Raw genomic sequence first — 25658 nt, 5'->3', positions numbered from 1 at the left:
GAGCTTGAACTTGCAGCCCCGAGATCAAGAGTCGCGCGCTCCACTGACTGAGCCAGCCAGGCGCCCCTGTATTTCTTTTTGGTATTAATTTCTCTTTTCTGCATATTTTAGTAGCGTTTCCCCTGCTAGAGTGGTGGCTCCCTGAAGGTAGGGAACGGATGATCACTGTCTTCCTTTTGGGTGATTTCTAATTTCCTGTTTCTGAGCCGGTCCCTTGATGCCCAGATGGCACCTGGCCACCCACATACGGTCCTGAAGCAAGAGACCCCATGCACGGCCTAGAGGATAGGCTTAGTTTTCAGGGGCTTGATTTGCAAGACCTCTCGCTGTTCTGCTGAGGTCTGATAGTAGAAAAACAGCGAGCACACGTCGTTAGCATCAGCAGAGGGCACTCTTAAGCAACAATACTCCTGACGATGCACATTCTCACCCTGGGTGCAGACCTGACACTTTTGCAGGTGGGAAACTCGGGTAATCCTCGAAGTCGGCAAGCCATCCCCCTGCTGCCCCTTCAGTAGAACCCGGGAACTGGAACACAAGGGGCACGGACACCTTGACCACAGTTTTTTTTTGTTTGTTTGTTTGTTTTTTTTTGTTGTTTTTTTAGCCTTGACCACAGTTTTAAGAGATTTAGGTGCTGTCAGCCTGCGATTACGGGAGGAGCCAGCGGTAAGTTGTCTGAAGAGCTTCCACAAAACGTTGAATCCTGAGTGGGGTTGGAAGAGAAAGGGCGTTCCTGGCCTGGCCCTGGGGTTCTAGAAGCAGCTGGAAGTTTCCGAGGGAGTCTGCCATTCAGCTCACATGAGTAGTTAGATGCAGGAATATGATCGGTATCGAGCCTTGATGTGCATGTCAGATATTTTACTCCGAGGGAGAGGAGAATTAGTAGATTTGGGAGACTTTTGTGAATGGGAGCAACAGAAAAATGTAAAAGGAAAATTGCCTAAACTAAGTAAGTTCTTTTCTCTGTAGTTAGACATTGTTGGGTGGAACTCTTCGTGTCCACACCAAGGAAGGATCCTGGGAGCGCCTCCTCTCAGGAACCTGTGGCCCCCTGTCCCTCCACCCGCCTCTTCTCCACCTCCCCCACGAGGCATGAGGCCTGTTTTCAGCTTTGTGCACTACAGCGCGAGGACCCTTTCTTTGCCAGAGGTGGCCAGTTCGTCTAAAGCCCTCGCAGTGGGCAGTCCTGGCTGGTTTGCTCTGTCTTATCTTTCTCTCTCTCTTTCATCTCTCCTCGAGAATGAGCAGGGGGAGGGGCAGAGGGAGAGGGAGAGAGAGAATCTCAAGCAGGCTCCACGCCCAGCGCGGAGCCTGACTTGGGGCTCGATCTCATGACCCTGCGATCATGACCTGAGCCTAAATCAAGAGTCAGACGCTTAACCGACTGAGCCACCCAGGTGCCTCAGTCCCGCCTGTTTTTGCAATTCCCATCAGATCTCACAACGCATGTGTTGCTGCCGAGGTGGTGAGGCAGCATGAGAGGGTGACGTGATTTTATCTTCAGAGACAACATGTTGATTGAAGTCCTCGCTCTGCTGTTCTTAATGGCGTGACTTAAGCACACTAAGCCACAGCGTTTTCATCCGTGACCTGTAGATCGTAGATTCTCAGAGTCGGGGGCCTTGTCCATGCTGATGTGTCACGGATCTCCACTGCCAGCGCTGTTCTGGAACCTTCGGGGGAGGTTACGCTTTCTTAGGGAAGACAGATGATGAATAACCAAATAATTATATGGTCTAGTGTTCCTTTGGGAAGAAGCTAAGAGGAAGAAACATGTCAGCGTAGGAAGATAAAGACTAGGCCGACCGATGTGACGGGCTGGGTGGGGGCGTCCTCTCTTAGGCGGTGACGTTTGAATGGAGGCCTGAATGAACAGAGGCCTGAGAAGTGAGCCATGAGCATATCGGGAGACACACTTTCCAGGAGGCGTGAGGGAAGACCCACCACGGGATCTCTGCCAGCGGAAGTGTGGCAGCTGTGCCAGTTCTGGAACTTACTGACCACTTGTCATGTGCCGGGAACTTTGCGCACGTTTCCTCACTTCACTTGGTGAGCCCCTCCCCTGGGTCCATGTTGTACATGAAGAAACTGAGCCTCCAAGAAGTCAAAGCACTTGGCTCTGCGTTTCACATGTGGTAAATGGCAAACCTGAGATTCCAACCCGGGCGCCAAAGCCTGAGTGGTTCCCCAAGGCCGGGCCCCGCCAGCAGGGGGCGGTGTGGGGTGGGGAATCCCTCAGGGTTGGCCACCCTGGGCACGGTTGTGGCAGGAAATGGCAAGGCAGGACCCTTAAAGCTCCCAGTGGAGCTTTAAAATAGTTGGCTGAATACCTAAACCATTTGGTTATCTTTTTTCTTTTCCACGTTGTTTATCTTTTCCTTTTTTTTTTTTATCTCTTCCTTTTTTTGTTAAACCCACCCATTGGCACTTGTGAAGGTGTTTATGTGGGGTCGGGATTGGATGAGCTTATTTTAGTGGGGTGATATTGCAGATTTCTCCGCAATTGCCCAAGTAAGTAAAACATTTTTTGTAAAATAACGTGGGTCCTTAATTGTATGGATCCGAACATTACATTTCTAGCCTTGAAGACCTGCTAGCTGCTTCTATTATGCAATATGCTCCTTGCTGGCCTCTCTCCACAGCCATGGCCTCCACCCCTGTTTTTGTTTTGTTTTTCTCTTTTTCCTACTCAGCTACCAATAGAAAAAAAGAGCTACCATTTCAGGCACAGAGAAATGAAAAGTAAACGTAGTTTTATCTATAGTGCAAACTTTGTGCTTTAAAGAAAAAGTCTTGCATCTAGAAACATTGAATGAGATCATCACACTCGTCCTTCTAAATACCAGCCAGAAAGAAACAACAAACTTGACTCTATCTCGTGTTATAATTCTTCAGAATTAAGTGATAGCTCCTTGAGGTGCACGTTTCTTAAATTTCACGTTGCAAGTGGCACTTTTCTCTGGTTCCTGTTTCGGCGTCGTGTCTCTCTCCTTCCAAATAGGCAAAGGCATCAAGAAGTAAGAACTGACAAGGAAGCAGAAGTGTTTGAAGATCCATGGAAAGTTTAGGACTAGGACGGAGGAAAGGACGGAGCAGGATCAGAAAGCATGGCAAGTCCTTTAAAAAAAAAACACCTGTTTCAGATTACAGACTTCTTAATTAGACACACGCAACTCTTGAGTTTAAACATAACACTCCCAGTTCCATCAGCCACCCACAGCAACTCTCCAGGTGTTTGCGATTATGTAATGTCCTAAAAGATCATCTGGTTTGTGTCAGCTCTCAGAGTACGGCTTGAGTTTCAAAAAAATCCTCTGCAGGCATCATTTATACTTGAAGGTCTCAGTGTAGGATTTACAGCACTTAAGAAAAATAAAGAAAGAAAAGAAAAGATAAGCAAAACTAAGGGGTCATTGGTTTCTGATTTTTTTTTCTTCCCTCCCAACGGCTAAAAGTATGGCTTTTGCTTTAAGTGGTCAAGGGCAGGCGTTATGGCCTCAGTAAAGCTTCATTGACCAGACTTCTCCAATTCAGATTTTATAGTATTTAGGATGGGAGGCATAATGTTGACTTTTGTATGACCAGAGAAAAGAGGACATCCACGCTGAAAAAGTAGGGGAAAAGTGGGGATAACCGCCTTCTGCCTTTTAGAAACAGTGTTGGCATTGCTCTCTAAAATAAAACTTGCAACAAGCACGCTCGCACACACGCACAAACCTCTTTTGGTGTCTGCGTAAATTTTCATCTTTGAATGAGTCATGCTCACCACAATTTACTTTTTAAAGTTGCCTGACATCTTTTTAGATGATTAACAACTCGAAAGTCCCTAGGCTGGGGTAATTGAAAAAACTTCGGAGATGGAAGGAATATGATTTGAAAGAGACTCCTTTGAGAACTCAAAGCTTCACCCAAACAGAATGAAAATTGCCTTTATTATGCAGTTATTTTAATCAAAAATGCCTGCATAAACAGGAAAAGGAAAAGCAATTCTAGACACTGTTCCTTCTAGTTTGGTTGTTTGAGATTTGGAAGCTTTTCATTTGTCCTCTTTAATTTGTAAGCTTCGTATGAGGTCCTTAGTACTTCATTCCTAGTTTGGCCTCTATAATAATAATTCCAGGTCTTTTCTGCCTAGCAACATCGCAGCTCGCTGCATGGTCCTCTCACATTGTATGGTGTTATTCTTCCAATTCTTTGTATTTTCCCTTCTGTCTCACCGCCTTCCTGGCCAGCCCCAGTTCACCTAAAGAGGGAAGAAATATTCACCAGCATCTCTGCAGAAGAAAGCAGGTCACTTCTTTTCATTCATCGGTGAACGGTAGCATCTTTATATTTTCACAAAATAAAAGAGTTGTTTCCGTTGTAAAAAAAGTAAACTACTCATTGCAGGAAGACCTAAACTATCAGAAAAGTGGGATGAGGATATAATACAATGTACTTGCAATTCTACTACCTGGAGATGACCACTGTCCACATTTTGGTGTGTCTGTCCAGGCATCTCCACGCAAACCCTAACATGACGGGATACAATTTTATTTAAATGAACCCATTTAAACTCATCATTGTATGTGAACCTCTTTAAATAAAATTGCTGTCGGTAACTTGCTTTTTTTGATTAAATAGTATTTTGGGGGGCAGCCCAGGTGGCTCAGCGGTTTAGCGCAGCCTTCAGCCCAGGGCCTGATCCTGGGGACCTGGGGTCGAGTCCCACGTCGGGCTCCTTGCATGGAGCCTGCTTCTTCCTCTGCCTGTCTCTCTGCTTCTCTCTCTCTCTCTGTGTCTCTTGTGAATAAATAAAATCTTTAAAAAAATAGTATTTTGGTTTTCTGGGTCAGTGAATAGAGCCTCTACATCACTTATTTATTTATTTAAAAAACTTATTTATTTATTAATGAGCGAGAGAGAAAGAGAGAGAACGCGGCAGAGGGAGAAGCAGGCTCCATGCAGGGAGCCCGACGCAGGACTCGAACCCGGGTCTCCAGGATCATGCCCTGGGCTGAAGGCAGCACTAAACCGCTGAGCCACCCGGGCTGCCCTACATCACTTTTTTAACAGTTGTATAATATTCTCTTGTATGGCTGTACCATAATTAGGTAAGTGTGCCCTAGTAGGCCCGTCATCCGATTGTTCTGTCTTCTTGCTGCTATAATAAATTGCAAAGACAGATTTGTGCTGACATTTTGTCTTCTTAGATTTAAATCTCAGAAGTTTATTTTTAACATTTAAATCTTTATCCACTTGGAATACATTTCCATATATAGTGGAGGCTTACTCTCTCTTCTCATATGGTCAGTCAGTTCCAATACTGTTTATCAGAAAATGCATCCTGGCTCCACTGATTTGGAATCGCTGTCATGGATGTACAAGAGGAGGTTTATTATAGGAGTTGGCTCACACAGTTATGGAGGTGGAGAAGTCTCACGATCTCCCCTCTGTAAGCTGGAGAACTGGGAAAGCTGGTAGCATAATTTAGTCTGAGGCCGAAGGTCTGAGAATTGGGGACAGGGGACGGGGGGACGGGACACGGGACAGGGGTTGTTGCTGGTGTCAATGCCAGCATCTGAAGGTCAAGAACTAGGAGTTCTGATGTCTGAGGACAGGAGACCTTAGATGTTCCAGCTAAAGGAGAAAGGGGAGGAATTCACCCTTCTGCCTCTTGTCCTGTTGGGGCCCCCAGTATATTGGATGATGCCCACCCACACTGGTGAGGGCAGTCTTCCTTACTCAGTCTACTGACTCAAATGCCAATCTCTTCTGGAAACACCTTCACGGATGCAACCAGAAGTAATGCTTTACATGTATCTGGGCATCCCTTAGCCCAGTGAAGTTGACACCTGAAATTAGCTGTCACAACCTAGAACCTCCAATTTCCGTAGCTGTCTGCCTGTCACCTGGGGTAGAGGTTGCTGCCGAGGCCACTCTGTACATGGTGTACCTCCATGTCGTTGCTTGGCAGGATGCCACACGGAGAGTCCTCCTATCAGGCAGTCCTGATTTCTACTGTCATAAGTGCTCTGTGTAAGTCTTTGGTTTCAGGAACTGGCATCCTATAAAGTTGGCTCACGGCAAAGGGGGTTTATTATAAGGCTACAATATAAGATTTCAACAACTTGATGGTAGCAGGTCTTTAATTCCCCTTTGTTTGGGGTCTGAGGAGGCATAATAAATGATGGCCTAACTTCCCAGCATGAATTCTGAGCCATTGGAGACCATAAAAGAATAAGAAAGATGGCAGACACAAAAGACTACCTTATTTCTGATAAAGCTGATGGTAGAGAATGTGGCTTCCATCTGCACGTGGCTGAGCTTCCAAATACTGAATTGCGAGCAAAACTTAGACTTTATTCAGATCTCACTGGCTGTGCCGGACCCGTGAAGGTCACTGCCGTGGGGGCTGGCCTCTCCCAGAGGCACTCGCTTTCTCTGGGCAGGCTGATTGCAGAAGAGGAAGGGGAGAGCCAGGAGTTTGGCATTTGAAATGTGGCCAGTGCAACTGAGGAGCTGGATTTTTAGTTTTGTTTCACTTTATTTGCTTTAATGTGGATGGAACTGGAGGGTATTATGCTGAGTGAAGTAAGTCAATCGGAGAAGGACAATCATTATATGGTCTCATTCGTTTGGGGACAGTCAAAAATAGTGAAAGGGAATAAAGGGGAAAGGAGAGAAAAATGAGTGGGAAATATCAGTGAGGGAGACAGAACAGGAGAGACTCCTAACTCTGGGAAACGAACAAGGGGTTGTGGAAGGGGAGGTGGGCCGGGGGTTGGGGTGACTGGGTGACAGGCACTGAGGGAGACACTGGACGGGATGAGCACTGGGTGTTATGCTCTATGTTGACAAATCGAACTCCAATAAAAAATATACCAAAAAAATTAGTTTAAACTTAAATAGCTACACGTGGCTAGGAGCTACTCTGCCTGACAACGCAATTTCTTGCCATTCTTAGATTTAGTATGGACATGCCCCGGAAAAGTTGACTTTAATTTATATGAATCCGTTTGACATTTTACGTGTGTCTATTGAGCACCTAAGTGAGTTTGTATGTCTGGTGTTGGGAATACACTGCCTTTGCATTTCTCAAATCAGCTTTTAGGGAAAGGCGTGGAGACCTGGGATCTGTCGTCCCACACACCCAGGTGAACATGGCCTTGGTAACACGGCCCTGCTGTTTCAACGGGAGCTGCCTCTATTGCACCCTGAGCTCTGGGACCCATCTGCAGGCCGAGGGGACAAGTGGGGGCTTCTGTCATCTGGCTGTGAGCTCTGGCACACTCAGGGCCGCATCTACGCGGAGGAAGGGGGTCCTATTTAAAATTCTCTGAGACCTTGCATGGGCTAGCATGGCCCTTGCCCTCAGATTCATTCCCTCCGCCCACGCTCCTGTCTCAGCTGCTCCCGACACTGGCCTCAACACAGTTTCAAGTCAACCACTCCTCACAGCTGCCGAACACCTACTTTTTCTTCTGCTTGTTTTGTCAAAGGTATCCTACCTCCTGGAAGGCGGCAGCATGGCCCATGAAGACTTCTGTGGACATGTTGGTCAGATGAACCCAGGAGACCTGCAGGTATGGCCAACGACAAGGAATTGCTGACGGTGTAATAGTCTCTGGGGGTGCATGCTTGCTCTCGCCCAATTCCAGTATATTCCCACTTTCTCTCTCTTAAATTTTTGACCTCTTCTTTTCTGTGGCTCCTTCCACTCACCATACAAGCCTGCATAGGTCTTTGGTATTCACCTCTCAAGCTTTCCTTGACCCCCTCAGTCACTTTTAGGTTCCCAACTAGTCTTTCTCTTCAGTTTCTCAAAAGCACAATCAAGGATGATTGTCAAAAAAAAAAAAAAAAAAAAAAGGATGATTGTCATAACTTCCTCATCGCCCATTTCATCCTTCACTCTCAGAAATCAGGGTTGGCCTCTCTCAACATCCACGCAAACCTCTACTGAACCTGTACAGGCCGTGGTCAGTCAGATGTCCCCATTGCCAAATCCAATGTGCCAGTCCTCATCTTTCTAGACCTTTCTGCTACATTTGTGGCAATTTACTTTTTTAAAAGATTTTATATATTTATTTATTTATGAGAGAGAGAGAGAGAGAGAGAGGGCAGGGGGAGGGGCAGAGAGAGAATCTCAAATAGACTCTGAGCTGAGGGAGGAGCCCATTGCAGGGCTCAGTCCCACAACCCTGAGATCATGACTTGAGCTGAAACTAAGAGTCAGACACTTAACCGACTGGGCCACCCCAGTGCCCTGTGACAATTTACTCTCTGTCTTCCAACTTCTTTGCAGGGGTAGATGTTGCCATTTAAGATCATGATGCAAATCTTGCCATCATCCTAGGCTTATTTGAGACATATTAGAATCCCTAGGAAACTCTTCGGTATTCTTTGCTGGGTTTGTGAGCCTGAACCCTACGTCAAGAATTTTCTGGGGTTATTTACATACTGTGTGGAGTTTTAACTGCACAGATTTGAATTGTGGTGTTTCAATGAACATGAAATTGAAAGCATTTTCATGTGCATAATCTCTATAAGGTAAGTATTCTTTCTACCTCATTTTTAAAATGAGAGAATGGGGATTTAAAGATGTCAAAAAAAAAAAAAAAAGATATCCATGGCCTCAGAGCTAGCAAATGGTGGGGTTGAAAGGAGAAATCTGTTCTCCCCCTCCAAATCCAATGGATGGGCTGTACATATTAAGAAAAGTTCCTGCCAAACTTGGTCATATCTAAAAAAGGATAAACAAGGTATGAAAAGTAGGTTGAAAATATGGAGAGACGAACTGTGAATGAAACAGGGAAAGGAACAGGAGGCCAAGTCATTGAGATGCACCAGTAGCTGCTGTCAGTTGGAGGAAGCGCAGCGTGGAGGGGCGCTGAGATCTTCACGTTGTGAGAGAGCAGGCCTCAGCGCATGTTTTCGGTAATAAGCAGAGAGCACATATTTGAGGCTTTGTGGGGCAGGTGGTCCCCTACGTGGCAACCACCCACCCTGCCTCCACAGCATGCAAGCAGGCAGACAGGATGGCACTGAACGGGCACGTGCGTGTGCCAGCGAAACTTCACGTACCGGATCAGGTGGCAGGCTGGGTCTAGGCCCCTGGGCTGTCGTTCGCGGACCCCTCTAATTAGAAGGTTTAATCAGTCTGAGCAAATGGAAGACGGAAATCTATTTAGACTTAGTGACAGAAAGAAAACTCGGAAATACGTGCTGGCCTTCCTTTTTTTTTTTTTTTTTTTTTTTTTTTTTTTTTTACGTGCTGGCCTTCTTTCCCATCTGGGAGCTGATATGCTCAGAGGCTTTTCCCCTGCGGTTCCCTGTCCGTGGACTCCCTTCCTCTTGCCCTTGCTCGCTTCTGACTCCTTGCCTGGGTCTCCGCCCGAAGGGTGCAGCCTCAGGAGAGCTGCCTGGAGGAGGCAGGCTGTTTGGTGCGGCCTCTCGAAGCCCGTGGTGCCCCCACCCCGCCGCGGTGCCGGCGACGGGCCTGTGCCAAGGGCGCTTTTTTTTTTAATTTTTTTTCTTTTTAAATTTATTTATTCATGATAGTTACACGGAGAGAGAGAGAGAGAGAGGCAGAGACACAGGCAGAGGGAGAAGCAGGCTCCAAGCACCGGGAGCCCGACGTGGGATTCGATCCCGGGTCTCCAGGATCGCGCCCTGGGCCAAAGGCAGGCGCCAAACCGCTGCGCCACCCAGGGATCCCTACCAAGGGCGCTTTGACTGGGGAGGGGTTTCTGTCCCCACGAGGGCCGCCCGGAAGACGCGGTTGGTGGCCTGCGCCTTCGCCCTCCGCCCCCGTCCGCGTCCCGGTGGCAGCAGTCCCCGTGGCTGTCCGTCCCAGGCGCTCGGCCGCCGGCTGTGCTGGGGAAGGGACACCCGAGGGGCGCCTGTCCCGGAGGGCTGGGGGTGGCGGGGAGAGCGCCAAGCCCCTCTCCGCGCCCCTTGGGGACCGAGCCCCGGGCGCCCGCAGGTGTCACCTGCTCTTCGCGCCCCTTTTGGGCTCCCTCCCCTGCCGAGCTCGCTCTCTCCTCCTTCGCGGGGGCTTCCCGCTGCACCTCCCAAGCGAACACTTGCGCTTCAGTCCCTCGTCGCAGGGTCTCTGGGGCCGGCCCCGGCTCACGGCCTGGCTGCCACGGTCCGTCCCTTCGCCCCCAGGCCTGAGGCTCGCGTCCCTAAAACAAGACACGGCGCCCAGGCGGTTACTGCCCCGCCGGGTGGTGAGGGCTCCGTGCCCGGGCCTGGAGCGGCGGCACCTGCAGGTCCGCGCAGGTGTCCTCCAGGTGCCCCGAGCACGGTGGCCGTCCAGGCACCGCCCTCCGCAGCACCGACGGCCTCTCCCGGGCCGCTCCCCATGGGGGGGCACAGTTCATGGTTTGCCGGGGTGGGGACAGAGAAGCTTGGTCACCTCATCCGAGTTTGGGGCAATCCTAAGGTTCGTGCGAGGCCAGAGGTCCGCGTTGGACCGGCCGAGGTCTCCTTTGTCACCGCGTTGCTGGTTGGCTTCTCCCCCAGCCCAGTCGTGTTCCTTACCCGCGGGGCGCATCTCCCGAGAGAGGTGCCCGGGCCGCTGGCCACCCGCAGCTCCCCACCTCGGAGCTCAGTCCGACACTCGGGGTTGAGTTCCAGGTCCGATGCTTGGAGTTCAAATGAGGAAGCTTGCGAGGCATTTGGAATCCTGGAAATGGCTTCAGCGGTTGTCATTGAGGCCCTGTCGTTCCCCCTGACGCCCTGGGACCCTGAAAGCAGCACCTGTAAGGTGCCCGGCTTAGCCCTCGTGACATACCTGCCCCACCTGCAGACTTGGCAGAGCCTGGGTTACCTATTCCCTTCTTGTTGGTCTGCTGTTTGCAGTGGATGACTGCGGGCCGGGGCATTCTGCACGCCGAGATGCCTTGCTCAGAGGAGCCAGCCCACGGCCTACAGCTGTGGGTTAATTTGCGCAGCTCAGAGAAGATGGTGGAGCCTCAGTACCAGGAACTGAAAAGTAAAGAAATCCCCAAACCCAGTAAGGATGGTGTGACAGTTGCCGTCATTTCTGGAGAAGCCCTGGGAATAAAGGTGAGCCGTGTCGTTACGTGTTTGTGAAAGTCCACGTGTGCGGTCAGTGAGGCTGGCCCCATGGGGGTCACCAGGTCTCACTGGGTTGATCATAGTTCCCGTCCCACGGGATGGACATGCTTCAAAGTTGTCAGAAGTGAAAAAACAAACAAACAAACAAACAAAGTTGTCAGAAGTGGAATCCAAGGGAACCCAGACGTTTTTTTTTGCCACATGCAAATCCATAGAGTTAGGGAACTACAAGTAAGCAAGCTCATATAAAAAATGCCAGAAAGCAGTTTTCTTTCTTTCCTTTTTTTAAAAAAGATTTTATTTATTTATTCACGAGAGACACACAGAGGGAGGGGCAGAGACACAGGCAGAGGGAGAAGCAGGCTCCACGCAGGGAGCCTGACGTGGGACCCGATCCCAGGACCCCGGGGTCATGACCAGAGCCAAAGGCAGACAGACGCTCAACCACTGAGCCACCCAGGTGCCCCAGAAAGCAATTTTCAAGGCCTATCTTGGCAGGCTTGTGAGCCTTTCACTTATCATATAGTTCTGTAGCTCCTTGGTTGTGCAAGTTTGTGACCTTTGAGAGACAGACACCGAAACCAACCCCACTGCCTGAAGATTTATTTAAATCATTTATGCCCAGCTTAGTAAGGAAAGTACACTGCTACGTCATAGAAAGTTTTTTTTTTTTAACTTGAACACTTCTTTAATCCACACGTGCCATGCCCTGAACATTCTTCTCAACAGAGACTTTATAATATTTAGGATTAGGGTCCATCGTTTTTAATCAAAGAAGACCAGTTTAGGCTTAAAGATCATGGACACATTTGTGGCAGGAAAAGGGTGTGGTGAGTACTGTGCTAATTAACTGCACACCAGAACTGCCACTGGGGACGCCACGTGATTTGTGCTAGTGGGTAGTGAGCCAGGTCATGGGGTCTCTTTGGTGGCGTCTCCCAGAGGCAGACCCTGAGCTGGGAGTTCATGTGCAAATGATTGTCAAGGAAGTGCCCCTAGAGAACTTCTAGGGGAACCGGGATGGGGAAGGGAAGGGAGTCCAGCGAGGGTGTGGTGTCAGGCGAAGTCCCAAAGAGGACAGGGACTCTGAAAGGTTCAGTGTGCCTTCCGGTCATCCAGACCCACCCCGGGCAGGGGAGCTGGCCTTTCCTGTTCTCTTATTCGAAGTCATTACCTAATGGCCATTGAGTTTGGGCTGGGGGTGCAGAAATGGTTAAAAGGGTTCCTAGGGGATCTGGAGGGGCCCTGGCATCCAGTTGCACCAATGCCACCTGGAGTGGAGAGCATGGGCATAGTGGGACCCACTCTGCCATTCTCCCTGTGGGCGGCCAGCACCTGAGACTGTATTAAGTACTAATTTCTGTACATCTGAATGCCGTTTCTCTCACCCAGGGCGACAATGGCTTGGCAGTGGCTGCCAGCCAGCCACTCAGTGGGATGCACGTCGCCGTTAACAGGTTGGGCAGGATTATTGGCTGGGACTTCCCAGCGTTTTCATCCCCGGCCCTCTACCCGCAGTTCTTTACCTGTGCCAGGCCTAGACGTATGCGTCCCCTTTGCTTTGTGTCTCCAGAGCACACAGAAGTCACTGAAGAATAAAGATCAAAGTGTGCTCTCCTTTAAGCATGGGTAAGTGACTTTGGTCGCTACCCCTCTCAGGCCTGTGGCTTACTTCGCAGTTGGAAACGTGGCCCTTCACCGTATTTCTGGAGCCCGTCTCTGTTTGGCTGAATGTCGGGCAGTGCCCTTTACAAACATATGTCAAGAGTTCCCTTCAGCTCCTGGGGTTTTTCATCCTGTGTTTCCAGGACTCTAGGGCTGGGCCTTCAGGGGCTCCTGGGGTGGGTGGTGGAGGTCAGGAGATTTTCCCCTCTTCACTCCAGAGCATGGGGCTTTGCCCAGTCATGTATATTGGAAGGGCCCTTAAGATTTCACTTAGAAAAAGAGCTGTCTGCAGCTAAAAAGAGAAATTAGACCGCGGATTTAATAGGTAAGCAGAGCCAGCATTGTCACGAATCCTTGGAATTCACAACTGCTTCTCATTTATAGAAAACACCATGCAATTTTAATGTTGGAACCGGTTCCAGTTACAGGCAAAGGGACGTTGTAAAGTACTTCCAAGCAGCAGACCGCATGGTCTCGCGATCACAACCAAGAAGGAGAGACCAGAGTTAATGTTTTAACTTTGTAAAACAACGTCTTAGTGGCTGAGGGCCTCTCTTTGTTTCTTTTTGGTGAGTAAAATCTCTGAAGTGAACTATATTCTCCTAGGTACATGATCAGGCTTTAGTAAGAGAGCATTTTAATAAGGGGCTCTTGGAACCCTGGGCAGCATTATTTTGAATTTTGAGAGGCAGTGTGATGCTATGGTTACCAGCAGGGCCTCCGGAGACAGCCCGCCTGGATTAGAATCCCCACCTTGAATTAGCTGTGTGGCCTCGGGAAAGCCACCAACCTCTCCGTGCTTCACTGTATTCATCTATAACGTAGGGTTGCTGTGAGGACTAAGTGAGTTTTTGATACATTTAAGCTATCAAAACAGCACCAGCCACACTGTAAGCACCATATAAGCATAGCTGTTCCTATTATTGTTTTGATTACTTCACCTTAACTTAGGCAGGAGCTGGGCTGACATTTATGTTTGCTGTCTGTGGCAGAGGGACTTGCTGGGATTCGGGAAAGGCATTTAACCTGCTCTGAAGAAAAGACCCCAGCAGGCCACTGTAAATGGCCAAGAGTCATGGGGAACTCTTGGCCATTTCTTTCTAGGTCTCATAAGAAACATGGTTTTTACATCTGAAGCCTTAATATCTGCTCACCAAGGAATGACTGAGACTTCAAAGCCTAGATCTACCTTAAATCAAACTGAAGATTGTTTTGCATCGGGAAGATAATTTTAAGTTCAAGTACAAGGAGAGGCTAGGAAGATACCTTTCAAGAGATTGATGTGCTTCTAGCCAATATGCAGTCAGCCGCAGCTCCCCTCCTGTGACTAAAATATCTAGAAAACTGAGTTAGTGACCATCCCAGCACTTCTCCAACTTTATTCATACGGATTCTGCGGGGGAGGAAGGAGACTTGTTAAAAAGCAGACTGCTTGAGCAGCTTGGGTGAGGCCTGAGTCTGCAATTTTTTTTTTTTAAGTAGGCTCCATGCTGGGCGGGGCTTGGACTCATGACCCTGAGATCAAGACCTGAGCTGAGGTCAAGAGTCCGATGCTTAACTGAGCCACCCAGGTGGCCTGCAAGATGGAATTTAAAGATTTTATTTATTTGAGAGCTAGAGCAAGGGGAGCAGCAGAGGGAGAGGGAGAAGCAGACTCCCCCCTGAGCGAGGAGCCTGATGCAGGGCTCCATCCCAGGATCCCGAGATCTTGACCTGAGCCATAGGTAGATGCTTAACCGGTGGCTTAACCAACTGAGTCACCCAGGTGCCTTGCGAGTCTGTATCTTTAACCAGCTCCCAGATGATGCGAATGCTGTGGTCCAGGGACCACTGTTTGTCACATGTGTGGCGACTGTGGGATCCAAGTCACAGGAGCTTGACTCCTCACAAGGAACAACTTGATTACGTGCGTAGAGAAGATGTTCAGCTCCGTGGCTTTTGGCAGATCTTACTTACCCTTTCTGGACTTTAGTTTCGACGCCCATAAAAAAGGTGAGGGGGTTCTGTGCAAGGTGTTAAGAGCTTTTGCAAGCAGCACAACTGTCCTTTTTTTTTGGTCTGAAAGATAGATGTGCCCCTATTCCCAGATTGTATGCGTCTCAGCCCTTGGGAAACCACAGCCAATTTTGAGCAAAAATCTGTCAGAACATCACGATCTCAAGCGAAGGCTGAAAGGAGGAAAGGATAAAAATGGGATATTTTGCATAGTTTCTGTCACTTCTGGAAGGTCAAAATCACATGTTTATTTCATGACAGTATGAAATTCTCCAAAGCCCATTCCATCCTTATCTGGCAGCCAATCAGCGATGTCTCTTGCCAGTTCTCTCAGGAATATAAGTCTTCCAACGAATGCCTCTCCTGGCCTCCTGCTATCTGAAATTCCATTGTGTCAGAAACAGACCTTAAGGAGGCCTCAGTCCCATGGGGGTCAGAGAAAGGCAATCTGGAGCCAAGCTGCCTGGGTTCAAGGCCAGCTCCACCACTGAGTAACTTAAGAAAGATCACTTAAGCTTGCTGGGCCCAAGTGTTCCCATCTGTAAAATGGACTGAGAGGATGTGTAAAGAACTGGGAACAATATGTGGTGCAGAATAAGCTCTAAGTGGTTGCTGCTTTTACTTTGCAGAAGCTTTGCACAGTGTTCATGTGGCCTATAGACATATCAAAAAGGATCTTCCTTCTTTTTTTTTTTCTTTAAGATTTTATGGATTTATTTGACAGAGCACAAGCAGGGGGAGCACCGGGCAGAGAGAGAGGGAGAAGCAGTTTCCTCGCTGAGCAGGGAGCCCTAGGGGCTGGATTCCAGAACTCTGGGATCATGACCTGAGCCAGGGGCAGACACTTAACCAACTGAGCCACCCAGGCCCCCAGGATCTTCCTTCTGATGGGCAGATTGTATATCCATGTGTTGGGCGATCATCACAATTTTCAAGATTCACTTTCCAAAAAGCATTGGCCAAGCGTCTCATGTAATTCACTCAGACCTTATCACGGCGCCCCAATGCCTGAAACAGTGCCTGATACCTACAAGACAATTAATAAATGTTTTCTAGGTGCATAAGTGAAATCACTAAAATGTCGATGAATACTGGAATATGAGAAATGGGTGAAGTAGTAAGAAGGTAGACAATCTAGGGGTTAAGAATAACTGCAGTAGGAGCACCTGGTGGCTCAGTGGTTGAGCATCTGCTTTTGGCTCAGGTCGTGATCCCGGGGTCCTGGGATTGAGTCCCTCTGCCTGTGTCTCTGCCTCTCTCTCTGTCTCTCGTGAATAAATAAATAAAATCCTAAAAAAAGAAGAATGACTGTAGTAAGCGTAATATGAGCTAACTAAAAAGTTGAGAGAACAGTAAAATTGGTTAAATTACATTTTTAAACTACTTAAGGATTAGGAAGTAGGGAAATTAAGAAAGAATGATTTTTCATCTTTAAATGTGAATACTAGGCTGTTTTGCAAGACCCAAATTGTTCCCTGCAGGTTTCTTAAATTCAAGCAGTAACAACAAGGATGGGCAGACGTGTGGAGGCCTGGGGGTCTTCTCTGCTTTAGCTTCTTTTCTGTGGGTTTTCAAGGTGTGGCTTGATCTCTATGGCGGGGTGGGGGGCAGATTTACCAGCTCTCGGTGCATCCCTGCTGGATCTGTCCCCCTTCCTGGCTCTGGCTTCACTCGGGCAGGCACCCTGTGTCCCTCGGGCAAGTCTCTCCACCAAAAAGCAACCTGCCTTCTAATCAGACTGTGTTGATTGTGGGTTGGCACATGATTTATAACCAAGTCTGAGTGTTACCTCCGAGGCAGAGAGCTCATGGGAGTTTTCCGGCTGTGTAGCAGGCCGTTGGTGCGCACACATACTTCTTCCCATACCAGGGCTGGAAAGAGCTGCCCACCACATTTTCCAGCCCTTGTTTGCATCCAGGAAACTTTAAGGGCAGAATGTCATTTCAAACACTGTATACAATTTTGTATACAATTTTGTCAGTATTCCTTCTACCTTAATCAGATTAAAAAATATATTTATTTATTTTGTTATTTATATATTAAATATATAAAACAGGTAACTTAATATAAAAATATAAAATAATATAATATATGCTAAAATATATAAAACATATTTTATATATTAAAAAAGTATATATATAGTTTGTGTGGCTTTCAGGGAAGTACTTTGATAGCACGTCCAAACGGGAGTGGGGTTTTGACAATCATAATACTGGACACTACACTTAGAACATTTTTGCATTGTACCTATTTCTCTATTTCTGGGATAATTTGAACCCTTTGATTGTATCTGGCACATTTTAAGTGCATCTTGCAGACTTAACAGCTGACCCCCACTTCTCAGCATACCCATGCTCCTCTGCCTTTCTGAGCTTGCTTCCATTCACTTGGTGATGTGGGGAGAGCTGGCCCCTCCATGGGAGGCCTCTCTTTCCTTCCCAAGCTCAGAACAGCTTCTCAAAGCAGCATTTAAAAAACTATTAAATCATGAAAACAGCACAGGCACAGTTTCTCTTTCTTTCTTTCGTTCTTTTTTTTTTTTTTTGCAGTTGAAGTATGCCAACAGGGTCATGGGTCTGGCTCAAAAAGGAATGAGGAATATTCTCCCAGGGGCAGAGGTTGGCAGTGGCATGGTGTGTTCCTGACAAAAGGGACTTGCGAGAACGGGCTTCAGCTGCCCCAGAGAGTGAGCAGAGGGAGAATGACGCCTGCCCCGAAAGGAATCGTCCCTTCCAAAGGCTTCTCTGTTCATTTATTTTATCTATAAGTCAGACCACTCTGTGATAGCCTTAAAAACTGGATATTTAAAACTGGTTCCCTTTGGGTGAGGGTAGGGAGTAAGGAGCAACTAATACTTCTCTCCATAGGCCTTTTTCTTTTCAGTTTTCAAAGATGTCAATGTTTGCATATTTACAATATCAAGTTAAACCAGTAAAGAAAAAAAAACCCAAATCTTAAACTCAAAAACAAGCAGAAACAAATCACCTTCAAATTTGTGTAAAGATAGCGGCAACACAACCACACAGAGAAAATATTTATTTTAAGGACTTTTTTTTTTTAAAAAAAAAGATTATTTATTTATTTGAGACAGAGAGAGTGAGCAGAGCATGAGAACACAAGTAGGGGTGGAGGGGCAGAGGGAGAGGGAGCAGCAGGCTCCCCGTGGGGCTCGATCCCAGGACCCTGAGATCATGACCTGAGCCAAGGCAGATGCTTCACCCCCTGAGCGCCCCTCTGGTCTCCACTTGACACAGGGCGAGGGCAGCAGCATTTGCCAGGAAAGGACATAGTGAAGTACAGACCGGTAGAAACATGAACTTGAGGATTTCACCATCTCCACCTCTTCTGTTCACTGAGGTCCAGCCTGTGGCCTTCTCCTCAGTGAAGCCTTCTCAGCTGCCCTAGATCTACACAGCTGTCTAGCATCACAGCCCATGGGATGTGGGGACTGACCGTTATTTAATCCATGTGTCCCATTGCTCTGTGAGCTGTTTGTTCAGTCATTAGGCACCAGCTGTGTGCGCATCGGGCAGTGCCCTGGAGATATGTGAATAAGAACCCAGCACTGTCCTCAAATAAGGTCACAAGCTAGTGGAGGAAGGGGAATTGGCACACATCGGAGGCATACTATGATACGTGGAAGGGGAGGCCAGCGGTATGAGAAACTTCCATGGGAGTCCTGAGGAGGGACAATCGATTTTGCTTGTGTGCCTAAAGCGAGGGAAACAAAAGAGACGGGGCAGGGGTCATGTCTTAGAACGGTTGGTGTGGAAGGTGTGGGTAGTAGGAGTGGGATAACTAATTTGGGGATCGTGATGGCAGGCTGCATGGACAACCAGACCCTCGTGGGGGTGTGACAGGGCAAAAGGAGATGGTGCAAAATACTGGGTCAGAGGGAAAGTGAAGACCACGTCTGTCTACTCCTGGATTTTGCCTACAGTTGACCTTGGCTGTATGTACGTATCCCTGTATCCCCCCTCCCAGGGTTGGCAATAGCACTATTTGAGGATAAAGTAGGGTAGAGTGTCGTGTGCGGTCTTCTCTCAAATTTCATAAAGCCGCCCGTCCTGTAGGAACTTCCCAACATAGGCCATGTAGCCCGAGCAGACGATCGGCATCATTCCACAGACAAGTGCAAAACTTGGTTCTGATTCAGTGTTGGGAATAGGCACAATTAGGTCTGTTGGTCTTGTTTAGTAAAGAGGAGGACACCAAAGAAATGCATCCAGCAACTTCAAAGACTTGTCCTGTGGTAGGCAGCCATAGTTGGCACTTCATTTGCAGTTAGGAATGTTCCAATAAACAGTGGTCAGGATTTGCTCAAATCAGCTGTACAAAAGGTTGCCCTTGCCCGGGGCGGTCCATTCACCCCAGAAATACCATTCTTGGTGTGCACAAAGGGTGCCAGATGTTATCATTCCTCCATGATGTCCCCGCTGACCTAGGAAGCACATTCCAGTGGCGATGACAAGCCCTTTTGCGGCCATCAGGGAAGAATGGATAGGTGTGCTTTTAAATCCGAGGTTATATCCTGTGCCCTTGGTAATCAGGATTACAGATTAGCAAGGACAGTTAGAGTAAGAGTGTGACAAAAGCCATAAAAAAAAAAAAACAAGGTGTTACCTTCAAGAAAGGTGAGTGGACACTTTACATCATTATCGTCGCTCGTATGGTTGTCAAGGCCTGGACTTCTAGGATATATAGTAAGTCTTTGCCCAGGGACACATTATGTATTGTTTTCTAGCAGAGCAGAAAGTCCAGGATCGCTTCAGAGAGCTTCAGAGGCCCTTGCATGTTGCGTTGGAAGGTGAGCTGTTGTGGATGTAAATGAGGTAAATGCCAGTATTTTAAAGACTGGCACTGGCATGTATAAAGCTATGCTACTGATAGCTACCAACACAGTATTTTCTTTTGACCAAACCACAGGTGCTCAGGGTCACATAGCTTATGAACAGTTTGGCCCAACTCAGAATGAAAGGTGGTGAGGAAATTTGGTGTCAGATATAATTCTGATTACACAAAACCTTTTAAAAAAAGATTATTTATTTATTTATTCATGAGAGACACACAGAGGCAGAGACACAGGCAGAGGGAGGGGCAGGCTCCCTGTGGGGAGCCCAGTGCGGGACTCGATCCCGGGATCACGCCCTGAGCCGAAGGCAGATGCTCAACCACTGAGCCACCCAGGTGCCCCTACATGAAGCTTTAAGAACTCTGCTCCTATGGGTCAGTATAAGTACTCCAAGATGGACAAGAATTGTTAAATTTCAACTCACATGGGCCCTAAATCACTGATAGGGTTTACTCTGTTAAAGGAGGAGTATGTTGTGGTCTTAAAACCATAGGGAGCCCTTCTCATCATCCACTGCGTGTCCTTGGGCTCTTTAGTATTCCCTTGTCTTAGTAAAATGAGATTAGGAATTGGTCAGATCTTCCCATTCCTGGCGGTGGGGAATTGGAAGGATTTCCCAGAAAGGTATCTATGCCATTATAGTCGTGTGGCTTTGGTTGAGCTCACCAAGTATGTATTGAGGGCCAACTGTGTGCAAGACCCTGTGAAGGCATGAAGGAAAAAGATGAAAGAAATCAAAGAGCTGGGGCACCCGGGTGGCTCAGTGGTTGAGCATCTGCCTTTGGCTCAGGTCGTGATCCCAAGGTCCTGGGATCAAGTCCCATGTTGGGCTCCCCACAGAGAGCCTGCTTTTTCCTCTGCCCGTGTCACTGCCTCTCTCTGTGTCTCATGAATAAATAAATAAAATATTTTTAAAAAAGAAATCAAGGAGCTGGAAGGGTACAGCTGAAGGGACGGACACATCGACTGCTAACACTCATATACTGTGCTGAGTCACCAGGCTGGGGAACATGGTGGCTTTAGGGGAAGGCGGTGTAGACTGGAGGCTCGGCCCAATCTGAAAGTTCGGGAAAAGCAGGCCCAAGTCTAAAGGAGCTAGCTGAAGTGCCAAAGAAGGATGGAAAGGGTCTAGACAGTCCAGAGGAGACAGCATGAAGCCACAGAGGCGTTTATAAACTGTTTCTGCTTAAAGGTGTGGAAATATCCAGTGGAATACCTCAATACCTTAGGAAGCCCTTCAAAGCATTATGTTCAGTGTTTGAAGCACAAAAATGGGAAAAATCATCATCTTTACCAGGTGAAACTTTTCTGGTAGTTTCTTTCCCTGTATCTCTCTTTTTTTTTAACTTTTCAATTTCATTTTCTTTTGTCTTTAGAAGTATCTTGAATATAGCAATCATGTTTCACCTCGAATAACTGCTCTTTGGTCTTCTCTGCCCTCTCTCTCTTTATCTCTCTCTGATCAAAACTACAACAGTGCAAAATCCCAAAGATACAGTGTCTCGTATCCTTATCTGTGGGAGTCATCTGTGTTGAGAATAGAGCTGTCACATTTGGAATATAACATGAATTCATGAAGATCCAGTTTGTCCAGGTCCATCGAAGAATAAAATAATGATAATTTGCCTCTGTTTTGTGAAATCTTAAAGCCCCCTTGTTCTCTTTGCTTCCGTACAGATGGTCATTTTCGATATCATGGAAGGTAATCACAGTGGCCCAAATTTTTCTTTCTTGGTCCAATTATACATAGAAACTGGAGGAGGTTAGATGTGTCCTTTTACAGGAAATCATTTTTGAAGTCTGGAACACAAGGCTCTTCTTTCCCACCACCTTCAAACAACTGCTGGTGGCCAGTTTTCCTCTCATCCATAGGCTCTGAGAACAAATGCTGCCTCCCTCTCCCCCACTGCTCCTTGATGACAAGGAGGGATCCACTAGAGAGAGAGAGAGTGAGAGCAAGAGAGAGCGAGAGCGAGAGCAAGAGAGAGAGAGAGAGAGAGAGAGAGAGAGAGCTGGGTTGGGAAAAGGAGGAAGATAAAGAACCTTCCACCTTTTCTACTCCATCCTGGTTGCTCCAGCATTGATTTTTGTGCCTTTCTCCATCTTCTCTCTTCCCAAGTGTTTTCTCATGACCCCACTCTCCTCGCACCACCCCGTCACCACCACCAAGAGGTTCTGTGGGTTGAGTCTTCCTGGCCAGGTCCCCCCCACTCCCCCAGCACCCATGCCTGGCTGCAGCAGCTCGGCTTGTCAGGAGTCCGGACCACGTCTATCTTTGTGGGCCTTGGGGATTTCGAGTGTCTCCGAGGCCCTGCCGAGGCTTGGCCCTCCCAGCATCAGATGCTGATTCAAGGCCATCTGTAACTGATCAGCGCCAACGACGTTTTGAGCGAGGGTTTCTGGTGGCTGTGATCACATGCTTTCATAGGTTTTAACTGCCAGGGTCTGTCAGCCAGACCAAAGCAGAAGAGGACTGAATTGGGTGGAAGTCAGATGTAGGGTGCTGAGGTAGAGAAGAGGACCAAGAGGTCATTATCACCTCTTCCCCTCCCAAACTCAGGGTGAGTTGAACTTAGACCCTGCGGAGTTAGCCAGTTGGGGACCCAAGTATCATCTTGATTACCAGTAAAGTCTGGATGGGGGCACATGACTTGTCTCTTGACATCTGTTGAGCTTTTAATACTTCCTGCGTTTCATTAAACATGTCCAGGTGGAGCTTACAGTCACAGGCATCCCTTTCAGAGGCTGACCTCTTACCTCATGGCAGAAGGAGAGAGGGAAACTCTGGGAAACGAACAAGGGGTAGTGGAAGGGGAGGTGGGTGGGGGGATGCGGTGACTGGGTGACGGGCGCTGAGGGGGGCACCGAATGGGATGAGCACTGGGTGTTCTACTATATATTGGCAAATCGGACCCCAATAAAAAAATTACGAGAGAGAGAGAGAAAGAAAGAAAAGAAAGAAAACAAACACAGCTTAGCCGAGCGTTCTCAGATCCTTGAATTGCCCTACCAACTGGATCCCAACCCTTCCCTCTCTCCTCCACCCCCAGGGGTAAGTAAGGAAGGCAGAGAGCAGCTGGGACATTAGGGACGGGTCTGGAGGCTCCCCTCAGTATTCCTCAGCATGTTGTTTTGTTAACTTACTGGATTTGATATTTATCAGTGACTTCCCCCCCACCCTGCACCTCCTGCCTAACTAACTTCAGCTCTCTGGGATAAATTCTACCCCCAGAAGGGTCTGAAATGAGTATAGTGAGTATTTTCATTAAATTAATACCAAAGCACACTGTATTCTAGGCTACACCTTATAGGCTCCTTATCCTAGTTCCCTGTGGAATTATTCCCAACCGTGTTGACAGGTGTGTGAGAAACCCAAGGGGTAGCATAAAAATTACCTAAATATTAAAATGTTCCAATCTTGAACACTTATCTCTCACCTCATCAAATTTCTAATAAATCTAAACACCTGATCTAAGACCTCTTGCCTTTATAAACCAAGTCAAAAGAAATTATAATATCTAATTACATGCTAAATAAAATTCCAAAGCATCCTTACCCAACTTTAATTCTGCTTTGCTTGGCTGGGGCAGGTGGGGTGGAGTACAGATTTTCTTGTCCTTTATAAGCACCGCAGCCTGGCTTGTCACCTGGACTGGATGTGGCTCCATCAGGACTGCCAAACTTGAATTCTTTCTACACCAGTTCTCCTTTGTCTCACTTTAGAGGTAGTCCCAGAAGGTAGTAAGAGACCCGTTTATTGCAATACCAGCCCTAGTTCCATGAGATTTCATTGTACAACCAAATCTCTAAGTGCTAGAGCAGTTATATCTGCAGAAAGTTGATGGATGTGGTCAGTCCAGAGCATTAATAAGGCTGGGAGAACAAAGCCATGTGTCCATACTGCCTCTGCCCTCTGAGCTGAAACATTCTTGCCTTCTTGAAAAGTCAGATGCTTGTGTCGGTGGCAACTCCAGGTACTGGGTCTTAAGAAAATCTGGGCAGCCCGGAGGGCTCAGCGGTTTAGCGCCGCCTTCAGCCCAGGGCGTGATCCTGGAGACCCGGGATCGAGTCCCACGTCGGGCTCCCTGCATGGAGCCTGCTTCTCCCTCTGCCTGTGTCTCTGCCTCTCTCTCTATCTGTTTCTTGTATAAATAAATAAAATCTTTTTTTTTAAAAAAAGAAAATCTTCCACCCAACTATTGAAGGCTGATAAGAATATGAAGAGATGTCCTTTTAACCAATATGCAGAGGAGTGTAAATTCAAATAATATGCTACCACTTGACACCCTTCAGATTGGTCAAAGTTAGAAAATTGAGTATTGTCAAGTGTGGCAAGGATGGGAAGAAATAGCTTCGTGCATGGCAGGTGACTAACTGTATTCATCGTGGAGAATGAGCTGACGTTTCTTGGTTACTTAGTGAAGCTAACGGTGACTATGGAGTATCCTAGCAATTCCACTCCTGGATATTTACTCCAGCAGAACTTCAACAAGTAGACCTATGACATTGATCATCTCAGCATCGTGGGTGGTGAAAAGGACTCAGGCGATATCCGTGTCCCCACTCATAAATAGGATGTGATGGTTATATATGATGGAACATGGTGTAGCTGCCAGAAACAATAGATATTTACTTATATCTACATTATTAGGTTTCAGGAAATAATGTGGCATAAATCAGAACAAGAAAACAGTTTTGCACACAATAACACTTTTCCAGGATGCCTGTATATCTAATTAAACATATGAAGCGGATTATTGAAAGGATGTTCATTATGTATGCTCAACTAACAGCCAGTGGGAGAATAGGATTGAATGAGGAAAAATAAAAAACAAAGGGGGCTGTCATGGATGTATGATGACCATGTCCCATGGACCAATTGAATTCCATTTCTTGCATTCAAAGCAAGAGGGAAGGGGTGGGGGAGATACTGATTGATTTATTTGTGTTCAGCAGCTTTTAACTTGGTTAGTGTAGTTGACCTCCTAGGTGATTAAGGGAATTCTAGGAAGCCCTAACATATGTCAAAAAACCTTAATTATTGAAACCATACCATACCATTAGAGCCAATCCTTTGACAGTATGATAGATTGAAAAGAGAATGGACTGTGGAGTCAAGCAGAGCTGGGTCCAATTTTCAGCTCTCTTGTTTAATGTCTCTGTGACCCTGGGAAACTTCTTTTGAGCCCTTCCTTATCTGCAAAATGGGGATAGTAATGAATAGGCCCCAAGTTATTTGTATGATAGATAATGTGCCTAATGACATTATGGGTACTTAATAAGTATTTGTTCTCTCCCTTTTCCCTGTCTCCCTTTCTGTTCCCACACTCTTTTATCATTAGGCTCTATTGACAGCAAATCTCTAGAACTTCTTGGGAAGGGAATAAAAATGACTAACATCTTTCGTGGACTCATAGGGTACTAAATTCTAAGTCAGAGCTGTCCAATAAAAATGTAATGGAAGCAACATGTAATCTAAAATAATCAGGCACATTTTAAAGAAAGTAAAAAGAAATAGGTGAAATTAATTTTAATTGTATATTTGAACCCAGTTATCCAAAATATTGTTATTTCAACATGTAGTCAATGTAAGTTTATCTTTTTTTTTTTTAAATATTTTATTTATTTATTTATGATAGTCACAGAGAGAGAGAGACAGAGAGGCAGAGACACAGGCAGAGGGAGAAGCAGGCTCCATGCACCGGGAGCCTGACGTGGGATTCGATCCCAGGTCTCCAGGATCGCGCCCTGGGCCAAAGGCAGGCGCCAAACCGCTGCGCCACCCAGGGATCCCTCAATGTAAGTTTATAATAAGATATTTTACATTTTTGTACAAAGCCTTTGTTTTTTTTAAATTTTATTTATTTATTCATGACAAACACACAGAGAGAGGCAGAGACACAGGCAGAGGGAGAAGGAGGCTCCCTGCGGGGGGCCCGGTGTGGGACTCGATCCCAGGACCCCGGGGTCACGACCTGAGCCAAAGGCTCAACCACTGAGCCACCCAGGCGCCCCTGTATGAAGTCTTTGAAATCTAATGTGAATTTTACACTTACAGCACGTCTTCATTCTCACC

General features: G+C 47.1%; 1 protein-coding gene across 2 annotated transcripts in view; it reads left to right on the top strand.

Moving 5' to 3' along the window:
• The window catches only part of PIR (pirin), a 105566-nt gene that overhangs the window by 27244 nt on the left and 52664 nt on the right, over positions 1 to 25658 (top strand). For both annotated transcript variants that reach the window (XM_038586874.1, XM_038586872.1), the window contains exons 4-5: positions 7485 to 7568; positions 10852 to 11058. In XM_038586874.1, the coding sequence (XP_038442802.1) occupies positions 7485 to 7568; positions 10852 to 11058 (291 nt within the window). The remainder of the gene's footprint in view (positions 1 to 7484; positions 7569 to 10851; positions 11059 to 25658) is intronic.

The sequence above is a fragment of the Canis lupus genome, chromosome X, assembly GCF_011100685.1.
Source record: "Canis lupus familiaris isolate Mischka breed German Shepherd chromosome X, alternate assembly UU_Cfam_GSD_1.0, whole genome shotgun sequence".
In the NCBI taxonomy this organism is placed as follows: Eukaryota; Metazoa; Chordata; class Mammalia; order Carnivora; family Canidae; genus Canis; species Canis lupus.
This window is presented reverse-complemented; position numbering and strand designations above follow the sequence as displayed.